We start from the raw sequence: 21,802 nt of genomic DNA on the forward strand, positions 1-21,802 counted from the left end.
CGAACAGAAACATCCAGTCAATAAAATACACTCTGCGCCCATCTGCAGCCTTTCCATTGTATATTCTGTTGAACATTTTGATTATAATTTAAACTGAATCATAGTACACAACATATTTCCCAAACCAATGTTTGACAAATACAAGATTAAATTATAAGGTCACTAAAGCTTATTGTAAAGATAAAGTGCCTATTGTTCAGCAGTGACGCATAACATCAATAAGTTGTCAACGGATATTTCACAGCCCAGATCTGTATGTGTGCATACACACACACACACACACACACACACACACACATACACACACATAATTTCCTGGAGGAGAACACATCATTAGTTTCCTGAAACCTCCCTGGAGAAAAGAGGACTAGAAAGTCTCTCTCCCTCTGACTCACTCACTGACCTTGTGTGTGTGTGTCTGTGTGAAAGAAAGAGAGAGAGGAGAGAGAGAGAGAGAGAGGAGAGAGAGAGAGAGACAGAGAGAGAGAGAGGGAGTTTGGCACTATCACTGGCTGGCCCTTACACACAAATTCGAAACAGGTTTGGAGTGACAAACAGAGAGAATAGAGGAATGAACTTGAGGGTGTGTGTGTGTGTGTATGTGTGTGTGTGTGAGTGTGTGTGAGTGTGTGAGTGTGTGTGTGTGTGTGTGTGTGTGTGTGTGTGTGTGTAAGGCAGAGAGAAGAGAGTGTGTGTGAGTCTAAGTGCAAGTTTAAAAGAACAGAAAGAAAGATGGGGCGAGAGAAAGAACAAAAAGACAGGAAAGGATGAAGAACGATGAGGGAAGACAAACAGAAAGGGAATTTTACAAAGAATGTTCAAGCGTGGAACACTTCAAATGTTTGTAATTAGCATGTGCGTTGCATCCTTACTGTACCTTATTCCAGCACATTCCGGTTATTTACACGACCAAATAGGGCCTTCCAGCACTTTAGAGCCCATTTTCGCTAAGGAGCATGTCTGTGTAGATTTACTGTATGTTTTGTATACGCTTCAGTTGTGTACACAAATATGCTCAGAGTCAGACGACTCACCCGCTGCTCACTGGGATTTCTGGACACTCTGCAGAATGTGGATATGATACACTAGCTGAATATCTGTGAGTATCCGTCTGTGTCTGAGTGAGCACATGTGTGTGTGTGTGTGTGTGTGTGTGTGTGTGTGTGTGTGTGTGTGTGTGTGTGTGTGTGTGTGTTGTGACTGTGGGTGTGTGTTGTGAGTGTCTGAGTGTGTGTTGTGAGTGTATGAATGTGTGGGTTGTGAGTGTATGTGTTTTGTGAGCATATGAGTGTGTGGGTTGTGGGTGCATGCGTTTTAGTGAGTTTATGAGTGTGTGAGTTGTGGGTGTAAGGATGCGTTTTGTGAGTGTATAAGTGTGTGTCGAGAGTGTATAAGTGTTCCTCCTTACCTACGCAAGACCGTCCATCCGTGCTGACAGCAAGCCCTGCCATACAGTCACAGCGGAAGGAGCCATCGGTGTTCACACAGCGACCGTTCATACACATGCCTGGAGTCTGGCACTCATCAATATCTGAGAGAGAGAAACAGAGGGAGAGAGAGAGAGAGAGGGGGACAGAAGAGAGAGAGAGAGAAAATCAGCACCAAATCTGTAATCTTTAAAAATACACAATGAACTGTCAGAGAAGAGAAGAACAGAGAAAAGAAGAGGAGGATGGGAGAGGGAGGATAAGAAAAGAGCAGCTACTGTATGAGAGGCGATGGATAGGAAGGAGAAGGAATGATGAGAGAAGAGAAGAGAAGAGAGGAGAGGAGAGGAGAGGAGAGAAGAGAAGGAATGAGAAGAGAGAGAAGAGGAGAGGAGAGAAGAGGAGAGGAGAGGAGAAGAGGAGAGGAGAGGAGAGGAGAGGATAGGAGAAGAGAAGAGAAGAGAAGAGAGGAGAGGAGAGGAGAGGAGAGGAGAGGAGAGGAGAGAGGGAATGAGAGGAGACGAGAGGAGAGGAGAGGAGAGGAGAAGAGAAGACAGGAGAGGAGTGGAGGAGAGAAGAGAGGAGAGGAGAGAAGAGAAGAGAAGAGAAGAGAAGAGAAGAGAAGAGAAGAGAAGAGAAGAGGAGAGGAGAGGAGAGAAGAGAAGAGAAGAGAGGAGAGGAGAGGAGAGGAGAGGAGAGGAGAGGAGAGGAGAGGAGAGCAGAGGAGAGAAGAGAAGAGAAGAGAAGAGAAGAGAAGAGAAGAGAAGAGGAGAGGAGAGTGGAGAGACTGACCTATGCAGTAGCGTCCACTGGAGGCCAGCGTGAATCCCGGTTTGCAGATGCACTTGAAGCTGCCGTCCTCGTTGATGCACATGCCGTTGAGACACATGTTGGTGGTTGCGCACTCGTCATGGTCTGGCGAAAACAGCACACAACATCGTATCAAACTTCTCACCTGTCCTCAATGGACCCTCACCGAGTCTGGGCTACTCACTCAAAAACAAGCATACTGTACAGCTTAAACAAAAACAAAACATCTACTGAAATCAATTTTCTGGGGGCGCTGTGGTGCAACAGTCCAACCAGCGGTCATTTCCCGATCCCACCCCATCTCTCTCTCCCACTTGCTTCCTGTCTCTCTCTACTGTCCTATGAATAAAGGCAAAAAAGCCCACAAAAATATACTTTAAAGAAAAAATTACTCTCTGGCACAGTTGGCACATACGTGGATTGAAAATTTAAGTGAAAATCTCCACTGAAAAACAAGCTTTTATCCTGTACCTAGGCTTAATCCATGTACATGAAACTGGCCATCTGCTTCACACAAATCTTTATCAAAGGTGCTTGAGGACCACATCATCACTTGTGGTTCACACATGTGGTGGAAGGTCACTTGTCAACACATCATGACATCAATGGATCCGGCCCAGTTAGGATATTAAAATCTGGTGTGCTGCGATAAAAATTCCATTATCTCATTGTGGCTAGCCTTCCTTCAACCTAACCGCAATGTGGCTTCCCGTCTTAAATGTGCAGGTGCAACAGTGACTCAATGCGTTTGATGGAATACTTTGGCTACCGGGCCGCTCCTGAGACTCCCCTCCCTCCAACGCTGCACAGATGCAGTGAGCCGTTTGTCTTTTTAACAGTCGGACTACCAGCCTCGTCGCCATACAGTCTCGTATATCAGCGTTTATGTTACAACGGCCCGGGTGTGTGAGTGGGAGTTTATGGCAGTCAAGATCCATCTGCTCTCGAGAATGCCTGGCAGTGTGGTGAGGTGGAGATGGAGGTGGAGTTGGGGGGGGGGGGGGGGGTGATGTGAGGGTGGAGTGGGGTTAGTGTTGAGGTTGGGTTGGAGGGGGTGCGGGCGGGGGTGCGGGTGCGGGAGGGGGTGCGGGTGGGGGTGGAGTGGGGTTAGTGTTGAGGTTGGGTTGGAGGGGGTGCGGGTGGGGGTGCGGGTGCGGGTAGGGGTGCGGGAGGGGGTGCGGGTGGGGGTGCGGGTGGGGGAGGCATCTTACCCACGCAGTTCCTTCTGTCGGGGGTGAGCTGGAAGCCTGCGTTGCAGATGCACTGGAAGGTGCCCTCCGTGTTCAGGCAGCGCCCGTTGTTGCACAGCACCCCGTTGTGCAGGCACTCGTCGATGTCTGCGGAGGAAATGACGTCAGTACTGCAGTAAAAAAAAAAACTTGCACAGACTCGGGAGGGCATGGAAAGAACAAAGGGTCAGGTCCATTGGTCAAAACATGTTTCTAGTTACAGTCATATATTCAGAGAATATAGCAAAAGTATAACATTAAGCTGTGACAACTGATACTAATAAAAACAAAATAGTATCAAACACATTCAGCAAGATGTTAGCATATGGGTTAATTTTCTTGACGATAGTTATGATGATGAAATGCATACCTTCAGAGTACACTTAATGACATTCTTAAGAAGCATCTGATGAATTTATGTAATTAGATCCAGTGTAATGCAACTGAAATTGGCTGACGACAGCTTTCGTGTCAGCAGTTAGAGAGAGACCAGTCTCACCTATGCACGTCTGCTTGGTGGGGGTCCTGAGGAAGCCTGCGTGGCATTTGCAGTAGTAGGAGCCAGGGGTGTTGACGCAGTCGCCGTTAGAGCAGGGGTCCGACGCACACTCGTCAAAATCTGACCGAAACACAAATTGTAGATGTACTGAGCACTGTGGAACATTATGTGTGTGTGCGTGCGTGCGTGCGTGTGTCCGTGCGTGTGTGTTTGAGTGTTGTCTATACAGATGTATTGAGCACTGTGGAACATTATGTGACTGTGTGTGTGTGTATGTGTGTCTCTGTGTGTGTGTGTGTGTGCAGTGCTTGAAGTGGGAAAAAATAAGTGCAGGAACTCTAATTTCCGACATTTGACATTTGTACGGTGAAAAAAAATCAAGTCTTTAGGAGGTGTTGGTCGAAAAACTTTTTTAATTTAATATTTTTTTCAAGCACTAACCTATAGGCCTAATTTACTTTTTTCTAATTCACAAATGGAATATGAAAACCATTAAAACAACACGAACCAGAGTGTGATAGCCACCTGTAGGCCTAACAATATACTGGGCTAAGGGCCCTAGAACCAGAAACCTTTGGGCTGAAGGCCCAGAAGAAGAAAACTGTGAAATAGGCTGTAGGTACTTGTTACATTGATTTAATTAACAATAACTGGCCAAGAACAGAGATTAGGTCAAAAGTCAGAACAAGTGGGTAAGTGTGACTTTTAAGTGTTCTTTCTATTACTATTGTGGGTCCTGAAATGGCATTTCAAGCATCTGCCAAGGCTATATGACAAACAGGGATCTGAATACAACTGCTGATATGAAAAATAAATTATTTTGAAGTGGGGATATGGAGAGATATGAAACAATGCAGACATTTGATGTTATTTCCAAAAAGGATTTCTCGTGATTACTGCTAATTACACAGAGCATTGGAATCAGTAGGATATCCTGTTTATTTTGATATGTAGTTTGCCATAGGGCAGTAACGAAATCGTCAGATATTTCACAGAGAAGAATGGGTATGACGCAGAACTACATGTGCCATTCATTTTTGTAGGTAACTGTAGCCTACTTTTCAACGCCAATTATCTCGCGAACCGTTCATCATAGAAACTAGCGGCTAGTGCCATTGGAAAGGTCAGGTTATGCAGTTTCATGTGATATGCCTGTTATTTCGGTGCGATCTTCTAGCGCAGCAATATGACCGAGAAGAATGGGTGCGGCCGCGGCCGCATGGTGCGTCTTGAAGAGGGCAGAGAGGGTTTGCCAGCGGCCCGATGGTGATCTTCTCGCGGCCCGGTAGATTGAGAAACACTGTGATAGGGCACTGTTGTGGCTCGTGGGTAATGTAGTCTTTCATGAGTCTTGTGATATTGTCTATTCTCGGGCCACTGTGACTGTCACTGCGTCGGATCAGTTTCAGTAAGTACCGGAACGCAGAAAAAAGTGGCGGAACTCAAAAGACGAAAATACAGAAGTTCCGGAACTGCGTTCCGCTGCGTTCCGGCCCACTTCAAGCACTGTGTGTGTGTGGATACGTGTTTTGTGTGTGTGTGTGTGTGTGTGTGAGTGTGTCTGTCAGTGTGTCTATGTGTGTGTGTGTGTGTGTGTGTGTGTGTGTGTGAGTGTGTCTGTCTGTGTGTCTGTGTGAATAGAATAGAATAGAATAGAATATATACTTTATTGATCCCGTGAGGGAAATTCAGTTCTCTGCATTTAACCCAATTTAACCGAATTAGTGAACACACAGCACACAGTGAACACACAGTGAGGTGAATCACACAACCCAGAGCAGTGAGCTGCCTGCCCAACCAGCGGCGCTCGGGGAGCAGTGAGGGGTTAGGTGCCTTGCTCAAGGGCACTTCAGCCGTGGTGGATTGGTCGGGGATCGAACCGGCAACCCTCCGGTTACAAGCCCGATGCGCTAACCAGTACACCACGGCTGGTGCGTGTATCTGTCAGTGTGTGTGTGTGTGTGTGTGTGTGTGTGTGTGTGTGTGTGTGTGTGTGTGTGTGTGTGTGTGTGTGTGTGTGTGTGTGTGTGTGTGTGTGTGTGTGTGTGTGTGTGTGTGTGTGTGTGTGTGTGTGTGTGTGTGTGTGTGTGTGTGTGTGTGTGTGTGTGTGTGTGTGTGTGTGTGTGTGTGTGTGTGTGTGTGTGTGTGTGTGTGTGTGTGTGTGTGTGTTTGTGTGTGCTTGAGTGTGTAGTCTATACTGTACTACTGTTTGCTTACACTGCAAATACACTTCAAAAGACGACTATTTCCATGTCTGCTCGACATATGGCCAAAGGTCTTAGGCTTGCTTTGTACTTAACTGAGCAAGTGCAAGACGTGAAAAAAAAAAAAACATCGTCTTTGTTGTCTACATCTTGTGATTCAAGATAAAGGAGTTATGTCAACACTCAATATGCAAAGAGAGAAGAACTAAAATACTACAAAAACAGGATATTACATTTCAAAACAATTTGGCTGATTCATAGGAGGCAGTAGGACATGTCTTTCAGACCAGATGCTTTGTGAAAGTAAACAGACCCAATGAGAAAACATACCTATGCAGTCTCCTCTGACATCTTGCATGTAGCCCTTGTTACACTCGCAGCGGTAGCTCGACGCCACAGAGATGCAGCGTCCGTTAATGCACAGATTCGGCACCTGTCTGCAGTAGTCCACTGTCTGGTTCAGAGTCGCTGAGATAGACGGGAAGGTGGCACAGTGTGTGACTTATGGGACACCGTACAATTACCTTAACTACATACATGCATACGACAGCCTTTCTATACATAGAGAAATAAAAGACACAACGCAGATGTATGATGATGACAGGCTGATACAACACAAGACTTTTTGTGGGACATCTAATCTATGGCATAATGTCAACATAAAAAGAAGCATTGGTAAGTTTATTGTTTTCATAATGACAAGGATGGTGGTCCTTTGCTTTAATGTTGAGACTGTGTGCTTTTCGTAGGTTACATTATCATCATGGGTATAGCCTACTTCCTGGTCCTGCTCAATAGATATCCACTCACCATAGTCATACTGTTGGGGTATTTGGTGACCATTGCCATTGACGGGGTGCCTCCTGTGGCCGTTCCCATTCACCGGGGTCTGGGGGTAGGGGTGTCCATTTCCGTTGACCCTGCGGCCATTGAGCGTGGGGTCGTACTCTTTGGGGCCCTGGGGGTAGGGCACTCGGCCGCCCACGATCACTGGATCCCCCTCTGGGTACGGCCGCACCGGAGCTCCCTCCTGACACAGTCTCTGGTGCGCCTCTGCGGAGGGGTCGGAACACAAAAGGGCCAGTCAGTATCTAGGGCGGGTTTCTACCTCACACGCAGTCGGGCAGTGCAGTGGTCTGTGGCTTTGGGGGCCCCGTTAATATCATTTGAGCATTTGTGTCTGCTGAATAAATGTCAAGTGTGATGCCACTGAAGTTAAATCAAATTACATGACGTTGCATTGAACGCAATTCCAATTTACTGAATGGAATTCCCTTTGTCCTTATATGGGCCTGAAATGGATGATTTAAAAATGACTGGTCTGAGTGTGTGCATGGGTCGTTATTGGTTAATCTGCTGGAATCTAATTGGCTGGAACGCCAGCCACCATTCTATTGCCTTACATGTTTCTGGTTATTTATATCTGATACCGGCGCTGATGCAGGCAGCGCGGTCCTCGAATTCCAGCCCATTATCCTGCATTACCGTCCAGAACAGAACTGATCCAGGACCTGTCGAGCGCCACAGCAGCGGTGCACACTTATTAAGCGGCTCCTAAATCAGATCATGGGGATGGCAGCACAATGGAAGGGGAAAATGGGTCAGAGGGGCGAGGCCAAGTGATCGTGTGCCACGGAGGGGGCCGAGGGGGCGATTCAGAACGGAGGGGAAGGGCGGGCGGGCAGGCAGGTGGGTGGGTGGGTGGCATAGGCACTGCCTGCTTGCCCGCCCGCCTGCCTGTCTGCCCGTCTGCCTTTGCCATCAGCCAGCCAGCCGGCACTCCATCCCATGAGCTCCAGAGTTCTGGGGCGCGTGCCAACAGGGGAAATGGGTAATGTGCCAGGGCCCCTTCTCCATCAACCACCCGCCTGCCTGCCTGCCTCCTTGCCTGCCTCCCAGCCTGCCTGCCTGCCAGCCTGCCAGAGCATGGCTGACATAACCAAGACACACAGCAGGGTGGAGCGGAGTGGATGAGCGAGGAAAGGAGAGGAGAGGAGAGAAGGAGAGCAGGGCCATCATTTACCAGCCTGTCACACACACACACACACACACACACACACACACACACGCGCAGGCCCAAAACATACAGACGCTGGTCGGATCTGCTGCGTATACGAGCAGAGCGCCGCTGGCTATTTATAGGAGATATTGTGCAGCTGCCGGGTGCTGGGTGCAGCTGAGGTCGCTATGGGCAGGTGGGGATGGGAGGGGGGGGCGTTGTAGTGGAGCTGATGTTTAGAAGTCTTACAGATGTTGAAAGTTGCTATTGCCTTTGTGCAGAAAACCCCCTTTACTTTGAAAACAAAATGCTGGTGGGTTAGTGGTCGGGCCATAGTTTACAAAAGCTCATTGTTTAAACTACATACAAATAGCAGAGAACTAAGTTAAACCGCCATATAAGAGAGATGTTATTGTGTTGAACTTGTGACTTTACATATTGCCACATGGCATATTTAGATCCCTTACAGATTAACTGAGATTGACCCACATAATTCTCTGTTATGATTCTCCCTGGAAACACTTCTTGAAAGGCCCTTTATAGATTAAGAATTCTTTGGCAGCACGCTCCAGAGAAGTTTTCAGTTTTTCAGCAAGGGTATCAGAATTCCTCTCTGAAGCTCTGAAGAAACGTCTCCTTTTGCCAACAGAAATTCCAATTCCATCCAATTCGTGAGGCTTTTTCACAGAACCATAAGTTTGAAACGCCAGTAGGTCGAGGCAAGAGTAGTTTGAGTGCTGTGGCCACCTAGGCACCTGTAAGTCTCTCCTACTCAGAGTGAACCTGTTCTCTTCTCCAGTCAGTGGCTCAGTTACAGTAGCACAGAAAGGCACCAAGGACGTCTATTTGGGAGCAGACAAACTAATGTAACGGTACACGTGTGTACCAGTTCTGCAAATCTTTGCAGGATAAAACTGTCGGCTAAATGTATATGAATAAAGGAGAACGTTATTCTAAAAAATATGAGAAGTCTTCATTTAAAAGCACTGAAAGTAGCTTTGGATAAAAACATGAAAGCAACACCATGGCAGAATAGATATTTATGGCCCTTAGTGTCAGGGGCGTCGCTAGGAGGGGGAAAGTTGGGACGATTCTAAGGGCCCATCACTGACAGGGGGCCCCCAGAGAGCCCCCCTGATAATACTTTATATTGTTGGGGGGCAGAATCATTGCAGCAACCCTGGTATCAACATTCAATGTCATTTAGCACAAAGGCGGTGCCTAGTTTGTCAAAAAAATAACTAAATGGGTCCTACAGTACCCGATTAGCAACATTACATAGTGCAATATCAAGTATACCAAGTACGTATTGGCAACATCAGATGCTTTGCGCTGCTTTAATAAGTGAAAGACGGTAAGTGTAAGCGTAGTGAGACGGTAAGTGTGAGTGTAATCATGTGGCGAGGGGACTGACCGGAGCCGGGGACGGGGCAGAGCTCTGGCAGGTTGCCTCTGGCCCAGCAGCGTCCAGCATCGCAGCAGCACTGGGCCTTACTGAAGCGGCCCGGCAGCTCCTGGGTGCAGCGGCCACTCAGCAGTCCAGAGAAGCACAGGCCCGAGTGCTGGTCTGAGGGGACACACACACATATATATACACACATTAGACGCACTGTTTGCACACATCAGCAAACACATATGCCCATTGAGTCTCATGCAAATACATATGCACATATATACACATGCATGCGCACACGCAAAAACACATATGCACATAGAGTGTCATGCAAATACATATGCACATACATAAACACACACACACACGCACGCACGCACGCACACACACGCGCACAGCACATGCATGCCCTGATGTACTGTACACACAAAGACGCAGATTATATAAGGAAAAAGAGAAATATTACAATAGTTTGCTATGAAGAAACAAGTACGCCAACTAAAACAGATATCTTGGATATCATGGATTACATAACCGAATGCAGACTATTTCTTCTCTTGTTGCAAAACTAAAATGATTCAGAAGAAAACCAGATTTTGGACAAGATTTTTTATATCAAATGTACAATTGTCTGCAGTAGCAGTTGGACCACCAAACCAACACATGGGAATCATTCAGGTCAAACCTCCCATTTTTAACACTACAGTAAAATGTTACAGTGCAGAATAAAGCTGGCATGAAAGACGCAGACAAAATCCAGATTTGCGGTTCACCACAAAGTGATTTGACCTCTTGTAATCCCCCCTCTGTCTCATGTTTGGCCTGGTGGCCCTTCTTTTGTCGAGCGTGTGTGTGGGATGTGTGGGATGTGTGTGTGTGTGTGTGTGTGTGTGGGGGGGGGGGGGGGGAGGGGGGGTCCCATCCCGGCCTTTGCGTTTTGTTGTGAAAACAGAGAGTGTGGCGTTTGGCCGTGGGCACCCCCCAGAGGAGCGTGCGTGCTGAGACAGAGCTGTGAAATCTCTCAGAGTTGTGTTGGAGACACCGGAGGGCAGGGGTCCACACAGGCCCGGGTCACAACACACACATGTATGGCATGCCACACACACATGTGCGCGCACACACACACACACACACACACACTCTCTCTCTCTCTCTCTCTCTCTCTCTCATACATACAAACACATCCACACATATCTTAGCATTCATTCATTGATGACCAAGCCTGGGTCAGAACACACACATGTATGGCATGCCACACACACACACACAATCTCTCTCTCTCTCATACACACAAACACATATCCACACACATCTTGGCATTCATTCATAGATGCACACACTTAATACCTCTTACACACTTTCTCTATGTGCATCATACACACACACACACACACACACACACACACACACATAGTATATACCCACACAGTCAGACTGTCTTAGCTCTACCATCACCTTGGTCTGTTTTTCCCTGAAACTCTCTCTCTCTCTTTTCATTTCAGTTTACTACATTCTTTTCTCCTCTCTTCACCTCCTCAAGTCTCTCCTCCACAACACCTCCTCCCTCACTCCTCCCTTCCCAACATCCCGCTATCTCTGCGAGTGCAGGAAGTGGAAAGAAGGAGAGGCAGAGTACAGTAAAGCGGAAGAGAGGAGGACTGGAGAGAATATGAGAAGGAGAGGGGGAGAGAGCAGCCAGTGAAGCTCTCAACACAGGGCTTTATGGGCCTGCATATTTCCACAGTGTGGTGTGAACGGCAGGGTGGCTGAGAGGGGGAGAGGGGGAGAGAGGGAGAGAGAGAGAGAGAGAGAGAGAGAGAGAGAGAGACAGAGGAAAAGAGGTAGAAGGACAGCAAGAGAGACGTAAGCAAGTGTGGGACCAAGAAACAACAAGGTTGAAACATAGAGACAGATAGAAGTTATTAGAGAGAATTATTATGAGAGAAGAAATAAAGACAAACAGAGGCAGAGGAAGAGAGCAAAGGAGAGAGAGCAGGAGAAAGAGACATGATAAAGGAGAATGAAAGAGAGCATTGAAAGAGAGCGAGAGATAAAAGAGAAAGAGACAGGATAACAGAGGGTAGAGATAGAGAGAGAGAGAGAGAGAGAGGGCGAGAGAGATAGATTGTTGGGAAGTACAGTACAGAGTATGTAGGTCAGGCAGGCCCTTCCAAGACGCTCATCTTGCCCCAGCATCCGCAGCCAGAGGGTCTGTTTGCACGTGTGGCTCTGTGGGCAGCTCATGAAAGGCTGGCGGCTTCCAGTCTCCAGTCTCTCTCTCTCTCTCTCTCTCTCTCTCTCCCCCTCCCTCTCACTCTCTCTCTGTCTCTCTCTCTACCTCCCTCCCTCTCGTTTTCTCTCTCTCTCTCTCTGTCTTTTCCCCTCAGAGGCACAAGCCAAGGCAGGAAGCACGCACTAAGAGAGCTAAGCACTGGAAGATGAGTCTCACCCTCCTCAGCTTCACAGCAGACTTAGCCTTTAGTTACGCTAATTCTGAAGTGTTTCAAGTTATATTACATAAAGAGAGCGAGCGAGAGAGAGAGAGGGAGGGAAGGAGAGATTGAGGGAGAGAGACTGGGGGAAAGGGAGACAGCGAGAGAGAGAGAAAAAGAGAGAGCGAGGGAGAGAGAGATAAAGTGAAAGAGAGATGGATGACTAGAAAGAGAGAGAAAGTACAGCCATGGGTGCAGCACAGTTTTTTATCAGATGACAGTTTCCCCAGTCGGGCTGTTTGCCAGGAACTTTCTTCAAGACATGCCAGGTTTCAGGGTCCCGGCGGCAGCCAAGGAGAGGGACTCCATGAGACTCTATGTCTCTACGAGATTTCTCTGGTGGGTCAGGATTTCTTTTTTGGTATAAAAAGGGAGGGGGGGCACACACTAGCAGACCACAAGATAATTGTTGATGTTAAGGTTGTGTTTGTGGTTGTGGTTACGATCAAATGGGGGAACTGATACTGGTATTGAACTCTGTGTGCTCTCAAACCGCAAACTGACACTGCGGCTTAAAACAGCGTCTCCCCCATTTCACGTTCACCTTATCTGTCTTCTCGGCCTTCCCTATCACACATCTCCCAATCTATTGCTTTTTACAGCCCTCCAAAGAAGCCATTTCTGTTATCATGTTGTTCCTCGTAGAGCCCACGCTCCCAAACCAGTGTTACTCAATCGTCATTTACAATCTGATGTTGAGAGGGAGAAAAAGCCCTCAGATACCGCGTCCAAAACAAATGGACCGAGGCACAGTGGGAGATTGGGCAGGAGGTCTACACATGCACGGCCCTCTCCAAAATAAACCCTAGCGCTCCGAATAACGTTATCTTATTGTTGTACTGGCAGGGGTTGGGGGAAGGTGGGTAGGGGGTAGCTGGGTGTGAGTTGGAGTTTTTTTTTTTTTTTTAAATGGCATTGGCAAGGTTCGGCAGGGTCTTTTTTATCCACTCTTTTTTATCCACTTTTTGCTACTCTCTCTTCCTCCCTCCCTCCCTCGTTCTCTCCCTCCCCTCGCTCGCTGCTATCTCTGGAGCTGGTTAGCGTGGTCGTGCTGCTCGGTTAATATCTCGCCTCAGGAGGGAGGGACAGGGAGGCCGGCCAAGCAGGCCACATGCCTGGGCTCTGGCTACTATCCCCCCCTCTCCCGTTATTTACCATCTCAGCCACCATGTTGGGATAACGTCCTAACCGAAAATCATCTTTCCATCTTTCTCCATTGTAAATGAGCCATGCATGCACGCGCACACACACACGCACGCACACACACACACACACACACACACACACACACACACACACACACACACACACACACACACACACACACACACACACACACACACACACACACGTTGACCACCTATGTGGTCACTTAAATTGCTGTTTGGTTGCACTCTCTATGGATCAGCACAGAAGCCACTCACAGAAGCCTGATGTGACACACACTAGACCATTCACCCTTTCCGGTCCCCATCCTCACATATGCAAACGTCAATATGTCTTTTCATATCCTCCACAGACTACTTGAACAGCCCCATCTGTGCACCACTGTGTTGGTGTTCTAGTGGTCTGGACAGACAGTGAAAATCATTTGAGGCGCATCTGTGTATTAGTTACTTCCCCCCTGCTGAGTGACTGATGTGTGTGTGTGGAATGTGACTGAGGGACTTGAGGGAGCCACCTCACTCTACACTTCACCTTTACCAACTATCCCTCTCTCTCCCTCACTTCTTCCCTCTTTCTATTCAACTGTGCCTCTCCCTCTCTCTCTTCTCCTCCCTCTTTTCATCTCTCTCTATTCCTCTCTCTCTCTCTCTCTCTCTCTCTCTCTCTCTCTCTCTCTCTCTATGAGATTCCCAGACCACATCCTCTGCCCTGGTCCTCTCTTCTCTCCCTGGCTGGAATGCGACACTTGTTGGGTGGTAATTGTAGGTTGGGGTCTAGCTGCCGTGCGCTGCTGACATTGTGTGATCTGTCTGCACTTCCTTGTGCTTTTTAGTCTTCCTCTCTTTCTCTCTTCTCTCTCTCTCTCTCTCCTTCTCTCTGTATCTCTTTCACCTCCTGGAGCTCAGTATTTTTCCTGCTATGTCTTTCTCCCTCACCATCTCAGTCCTTCTCTTTATCCCTCACCCTCCTCCTCTCTCTCTCTCACTCTCTCTCTCTCTCTCTTCCCTTTCGTCTCTCGTCTCTCCTCTCTTTTGGGGGAGAGCATTCTGCACCTGTCCAGGCTTGCTTCCGCCCCAGCAACAGCATGAGGGGACCGGCAGTAAAACCTTGGAGAGCTGGTCTGTAATTGCCCCAACTCCAGACACACACACACACACACACACACACACACACACACACACACACACACACACACACACACGCAGAGAGGGGTCCCCTGCCAGGCTTCTAATCTACATGAAAGACCAGAGGGCTAAGGGAGAGTTTGGGGAAGAGACAGAGCAGGGAAAACAGATTAAGGGGCGGACGTCCAGCAAACCACAAGTTACCAAATGGGTACCTGGTGGGAGGCGGGATACCTGGTTTCACCCAAAACCACACGTTACCAAATGGATGTTCTGGTTGGAGGTGGGATACCTGGTTTCACACACTCTCACCCCCACCACACCCCCTTTTTCTCTCTGCTATCCTACAGGAGCTATTTGGGCCACGTATGACATTCCTGGCATCCTTGGTGAGAAAGAGGCGAGTGAACTTTGACCATTTAGTGGAAACAATGTTGTTACCTAAGGAGAACATATCTTACATGCTAACAAATAAGCATACCGGTAATAGTCATAAAAAACAATACAAACCTAAACGTCTCGCCACATTCAAAGGCACATAAACAATGCTTTTGTATAAGAGCTATGCAAATGGAGAGCCTGACACATAAAGCCTGATTATAAAAATACCTGGTCCAATGTCAACCTTACTATACCATTCAAAGGCGAGGAAAAGAGGAAAGACTGAAACCAAATAGGCTAGGGACCTTTTGACTACCGGGTGTTGGATGAATGAATGAAACAAAGACTCTCTTTCCACGGAGTGTTTGTATAGAATTTAATTAGCCGAGCCCTGCAGATGAGTTTGCATGCTGCTCCCTCAGCACAACACAGTCATGAGGCCCCGCGTTGCACCTGAAACAACAGGGGGAACCGACAAACCAAACACGCACCCCATGCTCTATCTGCAGCCATTGCCAGACTGACAATTACCTTATCTGCTCCCTGACAAACCACAGTTTATTTGACTGCAACGGAAAAATACTAACACTGATTGGCACTGAAGTGTCGAATAGATACCGAAAGAATGCCGCCTTTGCATTGTAGATAGAGGAACAGGCTGCAGGCCTGTCCTGTCACTTATCAAACGCATGGAACTGCTGAACTGTTCAACTGTGAACACAGAGGAACTAAACTGCTTGTTTAGACAGCATAACACACTTCGGTTCGGATTATTACGCTGATGGAAGATAGACTGACGTTCCGGGGTTCAGGCTGAGGATAGTCGTCTGTCCGTGCAGGTCTTTCAGTGCTAGCTGTCCATAAAAATATTTCTCAGACACCCACTGAAATTCCTTTGATAGGGGACACTGCTGCACTGTCTGCTTTGCTCGGTTCCTGGAGGGTCACGGGAGGAAACGGGAGTGGCGGCAGACGGACTTACCGAGGCAGCGGGTCTTGTCTCCGGAGGGCACCAGGCCGGCAGGGCACACACAGGAGTAGCTGCCCACCGTGTTCACGCACCGGCCACCGTCGCACACGCGTGGGATGACCGTACACTCGTCCACATCTGGCCAACGCAAACACACAGCAGACTGGCGTCAGACGGATTTGCGCTTAACGCCATAAAACATTCAAGACAAGACAAAAATTGGCTTGTTCCACAAAAATTAAGTTATACTGTAATCGATGTTTAATGCAAAACAAATTGAATCTTATAAATGTAGCCTATCTATGAATCAACTGATCACAAAAACACAAAAGATGAGACATACAAAAATAAACGCTTATCTTGTTACTGAGATACTGGCATTTTGCTCGCTTTAAGGTAGGCCATTTTAAAATCCTGCAGTGACTATGTTTATTTATTAGGCTACAAAATTCCCTTGGTCACTTGGCCCTTGACAGAGTGTTTGCCTACATAAATTGCAAGCTTAGTTTCCATGGAGACACTTCATGCGGTCATTCATGCTCATTGTAACTCATGTCATCATTGTGAAAAAGTGTTTTTGAAAAAACTGTGTTTTATGAAGTGTCAAATTCCTCAACATGGTATACCTAGTGTCGAGGTTGTAGGGACATACCTGTGTGAAATACTACATAAACAAAGCTGCCTCTTGCCACTACAGGACAAGACATTATGCTCGCAAATTGCCTATCCACCAAAATGTAATGCAATAGGCCATTTGTGCACGGGATATATTTAATCCATCTTTGCCTTTCACATGGAGATGTGGGAGGAATATCAGGTAGGTGATGGTGGAGCATTGCCATGAGTGGTGAGTAAATGCTTCCTTTTACAGTGTCTTACCTCCTGCTTAGTGGAACAGTGGACTCAATGTGCGAGTCTGTGTGTGTGTGCAAGAGTGTGTGTGTGTGTGTGTGTGTGTGTGTCTGTGTGTGTGTGTGTGTGTGTGTGTGTGTGTGTGTGTGTGTGCGTGTGTGTGTGTGTGTGTGTGTGTACTGTATGTGTGTGTGTGTGTGTGTGTGTGTGTGTGTGTGTGTGTGTGTGTGTGTGTGTGTGTGCGCTATGTAAACTCCACAGGTTGCACTAGCCACTCTCAGGATTTCCCCCGAAACGAAAGAAAAGACAAATGCCTTACCGAGTGCGAAACTGAGAGAAAACCACAACTACCGCACTGTTCTTATCAAACAGATCAGAACTGATGTTATGCTGACTCACTCTGGTTTGTGGAGATGTTAGTCACAGGGAGGATTAGGGATTAATGACTGTAATGACAAAATTGGTGTTTCATGTTCAAAGTCCAATGTTCTGTTTGTGTCACTCAGGACAAATTACCCTTACTTTGAGTTTCAGATCTAAAATGTGATTTATTGTGTTTACAGAAGCCTGTATTGAATAAAATCAGTAGCCTATAGACACAGTGGTATTATAATGGGAATATTTGACAAAAATAGTGGCTAAATGGAAAAACTACTCAACTTCATGCAACAGCAAAGACATGACTTTGCTTGCTCAAATCACACAGTATAGCCTAACTTCACCCAACTGGCCCACAAGTCACTCTCTACAGAGTGCTTGAGGGGCCTATGATTAGGCCTATTCACCTGATTAGTGCTAGCAGCCCAAGCACTGAGTATTTTGGTTGTAATTAGCATATGTGACAAACCACTGAGTCACTCATAAGGTAAAGACAATGGGATAATTGTTTACAATTACATAATTTTCAGGTAGATTGTGCGGTCTGGTCTGGCAAATTGACCCCCTGAAGCAAGAGGGGTGAAATTCCAGTGAAAGGAAACACTCGGCTTAATAATGGATGCTAACGCTAACAGGGGGTATTATGGCAGTTAGCAATTAGCAGGGCAAACAGAAGTGTACAGGAAGACTGCTTCAGGAGGTGCGAGACCTGGTTATTTTAGACAGTGCAGAGCTTTCCAGACCTGGGAGAAGAAGACAGACAGTAAATCTGGGTGTGAGGCTGTCTGTTTGGCGTGAGAGAAAATGTTGAAATGACAGGCTGCTGCTAAGAGGAATGCGGCTAAGCTGTTTCACTCGACCACTGACGTGTCAGTGTCAGTGTCTGAACAGAACAAGTGATGTCGATGGTTTAGTCATATCTGGGCCTCAGGGTGAAATGAGCTGAATTTAGCTCTGGCAGAAATTAAATTTCCCACCTGTCTTAATATCAGTTCGATGATCTTTTCACTGGGACAGATAATTGATAATTATAGTCAAAGTGGGCTTAAAATTCCATTTAATGTTGCATTCAGCTTTCAAGAATCAGTTTTGCCCTCTTGATTGGGCCAGTGGTTTTGATTTTGTACTATGCTCCACTTTTACCATAAAATTATATGTGTGTGTGTGTGTGTGTGTGTGTGTGTGTGTGTGTGTGTGTGTGTGTGTGTGCGCGTGCGTGCGTGCATGTTTCAGGTGCTTTTTCCCATGCCTTTAATAACAGTCCAAAAAGCAGGTCCAAACACCCACCATCTGTCAGCAGACAGCTGTGTGTATGAAACCAACATACTCATTCAAAGCCCTTCTTCACCCCTCCAAAAAGATTTAGCTGTGCATTCCCCACAGGTAACATCAGCCATATCCTGGCAACGTGGGGATGATGACCTGTTTGTTTGGACTTAATCTGATTTGAACCTCTTCAAAATGACAGCTTATGCCATTGCATGGCTGGTAGTCTTTGATTACTTTGATCTCAATAGTACCTTGATTCAGTCACCATGATGCTCATTACTGTTATACAAACAATGTTCTAGAAAATGGAAAGGACCCCATTACCATAACCATCTGTGCTCAACTATAAGACATGCTAGTAAACATTTCAAAGCCTTAATAACTTTGTATTACCGAAGGTGTTCAAGTACATATGTAAACACCTTGTCTTGTCTCTGTTATCATATATTCATATGGGTAACCTATATATTCCCATGGACTATAGGTCTATAAATGGATGCATCATCGGGATGTTCACTGGAGTTTGTATAGAGTCTACACCTGTCCCGGCTGAATTTCTACCTCTACAACTGCCTGCCATTGAATAGAATAGAATAGAATATATACGTTTTTGATCCCGTGAAATTCGTTTCTCTGCATTTAACCCAATTTAACCGAATTAGCGAACACACACAGCACACAGTGAAAACACAGTGAGGTGAATCACACATCAACCCGGAGGGGTTAGGTGCCTTGCTCAAGGGCACTTCAGCCGTGGACTGGTCGGGGATCGAACCGGCAACCCTCCGGTTACTAGCCCGAAGCCCTAACCAGTAGGCCACGGCTGCCCCAAATTGAAGTAGTAATCATGAAATATTACTCCTGGATCACTCACCTTCACACTTCTGATTGGCTTCGTTCTGACGATGACCAGCTGGGCACTTGCACTCGTACGAGCCCACAGTGTTAATGCAGTTGCCTCCTTGGCACAGCCCCGGGATGGCCTGGCACTCGTCAACATCTGGGCACACAAAGACAAGATCGTATAAACAATCACGACAACATCTGGAATCTAGCGCCAGCGGCACATTAATGTCACAACAGCGGTCGGCCAAGTGACATAAATACAGACACGGATGGCAAAAAAAAGCTACAGTGCAACGCTTGCTTCGGAGTAGGGTGTAAATGAGCCTGTTTTGCCTTTTAAAATAAACCATCAAAAAACTTTTGCTTCCTGCAGCACTTTCCTCTTACGTTTCGCTATTACGCTCATGATTTTAACAGCCCCTGCGTAGGAAAATTCTACTTCTCCTTCCCCAGGCCTGCCAAGCACATAAAACAAGAGTTGAGAGCTGCTAAATTTAACAGAGGCAGTTCACTCATAACCAGCAAATCACTGCTTTGTTTCACACAAACACCTGGACCTCGATGTTCAACCAATCCAGCAGTAACATCGTTCTGTTATGATGCTTTTATGTGGCTTATGCGGAGTTGTCTTGGTGGAATTGTGTGTGTGTGTGTGTGTGTGTGTGTGTGTGTGTGTGTGTGTGTGTGTGTGTGTGTGTGTGTGTGTGTGTGTGTGTGTGTGTGCGGAGTGTGATCCAGTGGGCTGAGTGACTTCCTGTGTCCCTGTGGACAGGGGCCATGCCCCCCCCCTCCTGAAGCAGGTATTTTTTCTCCGACACCACTTCAAGAGGGAGCCGGCACTCCACAGTGACAATATGACGGCGGACAGAAGCGGCATTCACAGGGGCTTTAATATATCCTCCCTCAGCCCACACCCCGGAGGAAAGAAGGGCCCCTTGTGTGACTGACTGTAGGAGGGTGGAGAAACAGAGCCAAGGAGAGAAAGGGAGAAGGGAGAGAAAGAGAGAAGAAACAAGAAAGAGAAAAGGAGTGGGTTGTGGAAGTGTGTGTGTGTGTGTTAGTGTGTGTGTGTGTGTGTGTGTGTGTGTCTGTGTCTGTGTGCGTGTGTGTGTGCGTGTGTGTGTGCGCGTGTGTGCGTGTGTTTGTGTGTGTGCGTGTGTGTGTGTGCGTGTGTGAGAGAGAGAGAGAGAGAGAGAGGGAGAGAGAGAAAGAGAGAGTGCTTGTGTGCGAAAGAAAAAACAGTGCCTTAAATTGAAAGGCATGCTTAATGCATGTGAATCTGAGCTTCACTTTCAAAATTCCAACCTGAAAGGAAAACAAAGAGGGTCTCTTGTTATCCACCCGGTTATTTGTGGATGAAAATATTTAGATTTCAGGGGACGTCCACATGCGCTTGAACACAGCACAGAAGCAGTACAAACGCTAACAGGACAGGCCCAGTGGGGGGAGGGGAGGGGAGGGGAGGGGCTGAGTGCACAAGTAAGTGCTATCTCTTACTCAGCTTCACCCCACAGACCTGGCAGCCATGACGCCCAATGCCATTCCCTCTCTCGCTCTCTCTCTCTCCCTCCCTCCCTCTCTCTCTCCCTCTCTCTTTCCTGGAGGATGACTGAGGGAGAGGGGAAGAGGTGAGGTCACAAGACAAAAAAATGCTGGCCCCTTTCATCTCTCTCTCTCTCTCTCTCTCTTGCTCTTTTGATTTAATTTTCTCTTTTGGAATTTCTAAAATGCAGTGTTACCACAGAAACAGTTAACACCCAGAACTCCAGTGCTACATTCAGGCTTGTTTGTGGTTCTGACATATTGTGATTTATTTTTAATTTAAGCAACTTTAACATACTTCAAAATCTTCTTATTTAACGATAAGTCATGAACTCACTGACTGTCCCTCTTTCTGAAATTGAAGAGTTTTCCTCTCCACTCTTCTTTCAAACTCGACCTCTAATATATTGTACTGGTATGACAAAAGTCATTCTCTTTCTCACCAACACTCATCCCATCATATCATGAAGTTCAACATGCAGTCGGTCTTTACTGTGTAACTACGTCGTCTGATAACTTCTGCTAACTGCTGTGAGTTTGGCAGGTCTGTATCTCATCCATGTGGAGCTTAGGAGCTACAGCTTTTTGTGTAGTGATACAGTGCTATCAGATGTGGAGTAAGCAATGCAATGCTATCCTCTTTATTTGAACCGTTTTTTATTTTATTTTGTCTACTTTATTCAAGGTTTTTGCTAAGAAGCCTATTTATGGTCTTCTACACTCCTCTCAATCTCTCTCTCGGGTATACTTTCATTAGAACTAAATAATCACACATTTTAAATTAGACAGCACTGACAAATATCAACTATGATACATATTAACATTACATCAGCAGCCTGGATCTGACCAAAGACCCATCTATTGTACCAAAATAGCAGAAACAGGGTCAGTTGAGTTCTCCATGGCAAGACTTCAATTTGGCAGAAGTGAACATCGGAATACGCCTATCTATGGTTCATACACACGATTACAAGACATTCATTCTCTAAAAATCTGGTCAGCCACAACCACAACAGAAGACTACATTCATACTTCTCTTCAAACTTCCAAAAAAAATTAAGACATTTAATTGTGTACCTAATTATCCTTTTGCCCTGATGAAAAAAAAAAAGAGGTTGGTCACATCCTGTGCGTCTGGCCAAACGGTGATTTCACTCGGGCAGGAAACGTGCCCGAATGGCTACACCTGAACACTAATTAGGAGGTAAATAAAGCTCGTC

General features: G+C 46.7%; 1 protein-coding gene across 1 annotated transcript in view; it reads right to left on the reverse strand.

The window, feature by feature from the left end:
* Nucleotides 1-21,802, reverse strand: part of LOC134101268 (fibrillin-2-like) — an 86,752-nt gene that overhangs the window by 52,067 nt on the left and 12,883 nt on the right. Inside the window, 10 exon segments of the mRNA XM_062554870.1 lie at nt 1,409-1,531; nt 2,220-2,342; nt 3,449-3,574; nt 3,966-4,085; nt 6,500-6,637; nt 6,980-7,222; nt 7,600-7,680; nt 9,583-9,735; nt 15,708-15,833; nt 19,069-19,194. Of these exon segments, the coding sequence (XP_062410854.1) occupies nt 1,409-1,531; nt 2,220-2,342; nt 3,449-3,574; nt 3,966-4,085; nt 6,500-6,637; nt 6,980-7,222; nt 7,600-7,680; nt 9,583-9,735; nt 15,708-15,833; nt 19,069-19,194 (1,359 nt within the window).

Source organism: Sardina pilchardus, chromosome 14 (assembly GCF_963854185.1).
Source record: "Sardina pilchardus chromosome 14, fSarPil1.1, whole genome shotgun sequence".
NCBI lineage: Eukaryota > Metazoa > Chordata > Actinopteri > Clupeiformes > Clupeidae > Sardina > Sardina pilchardus.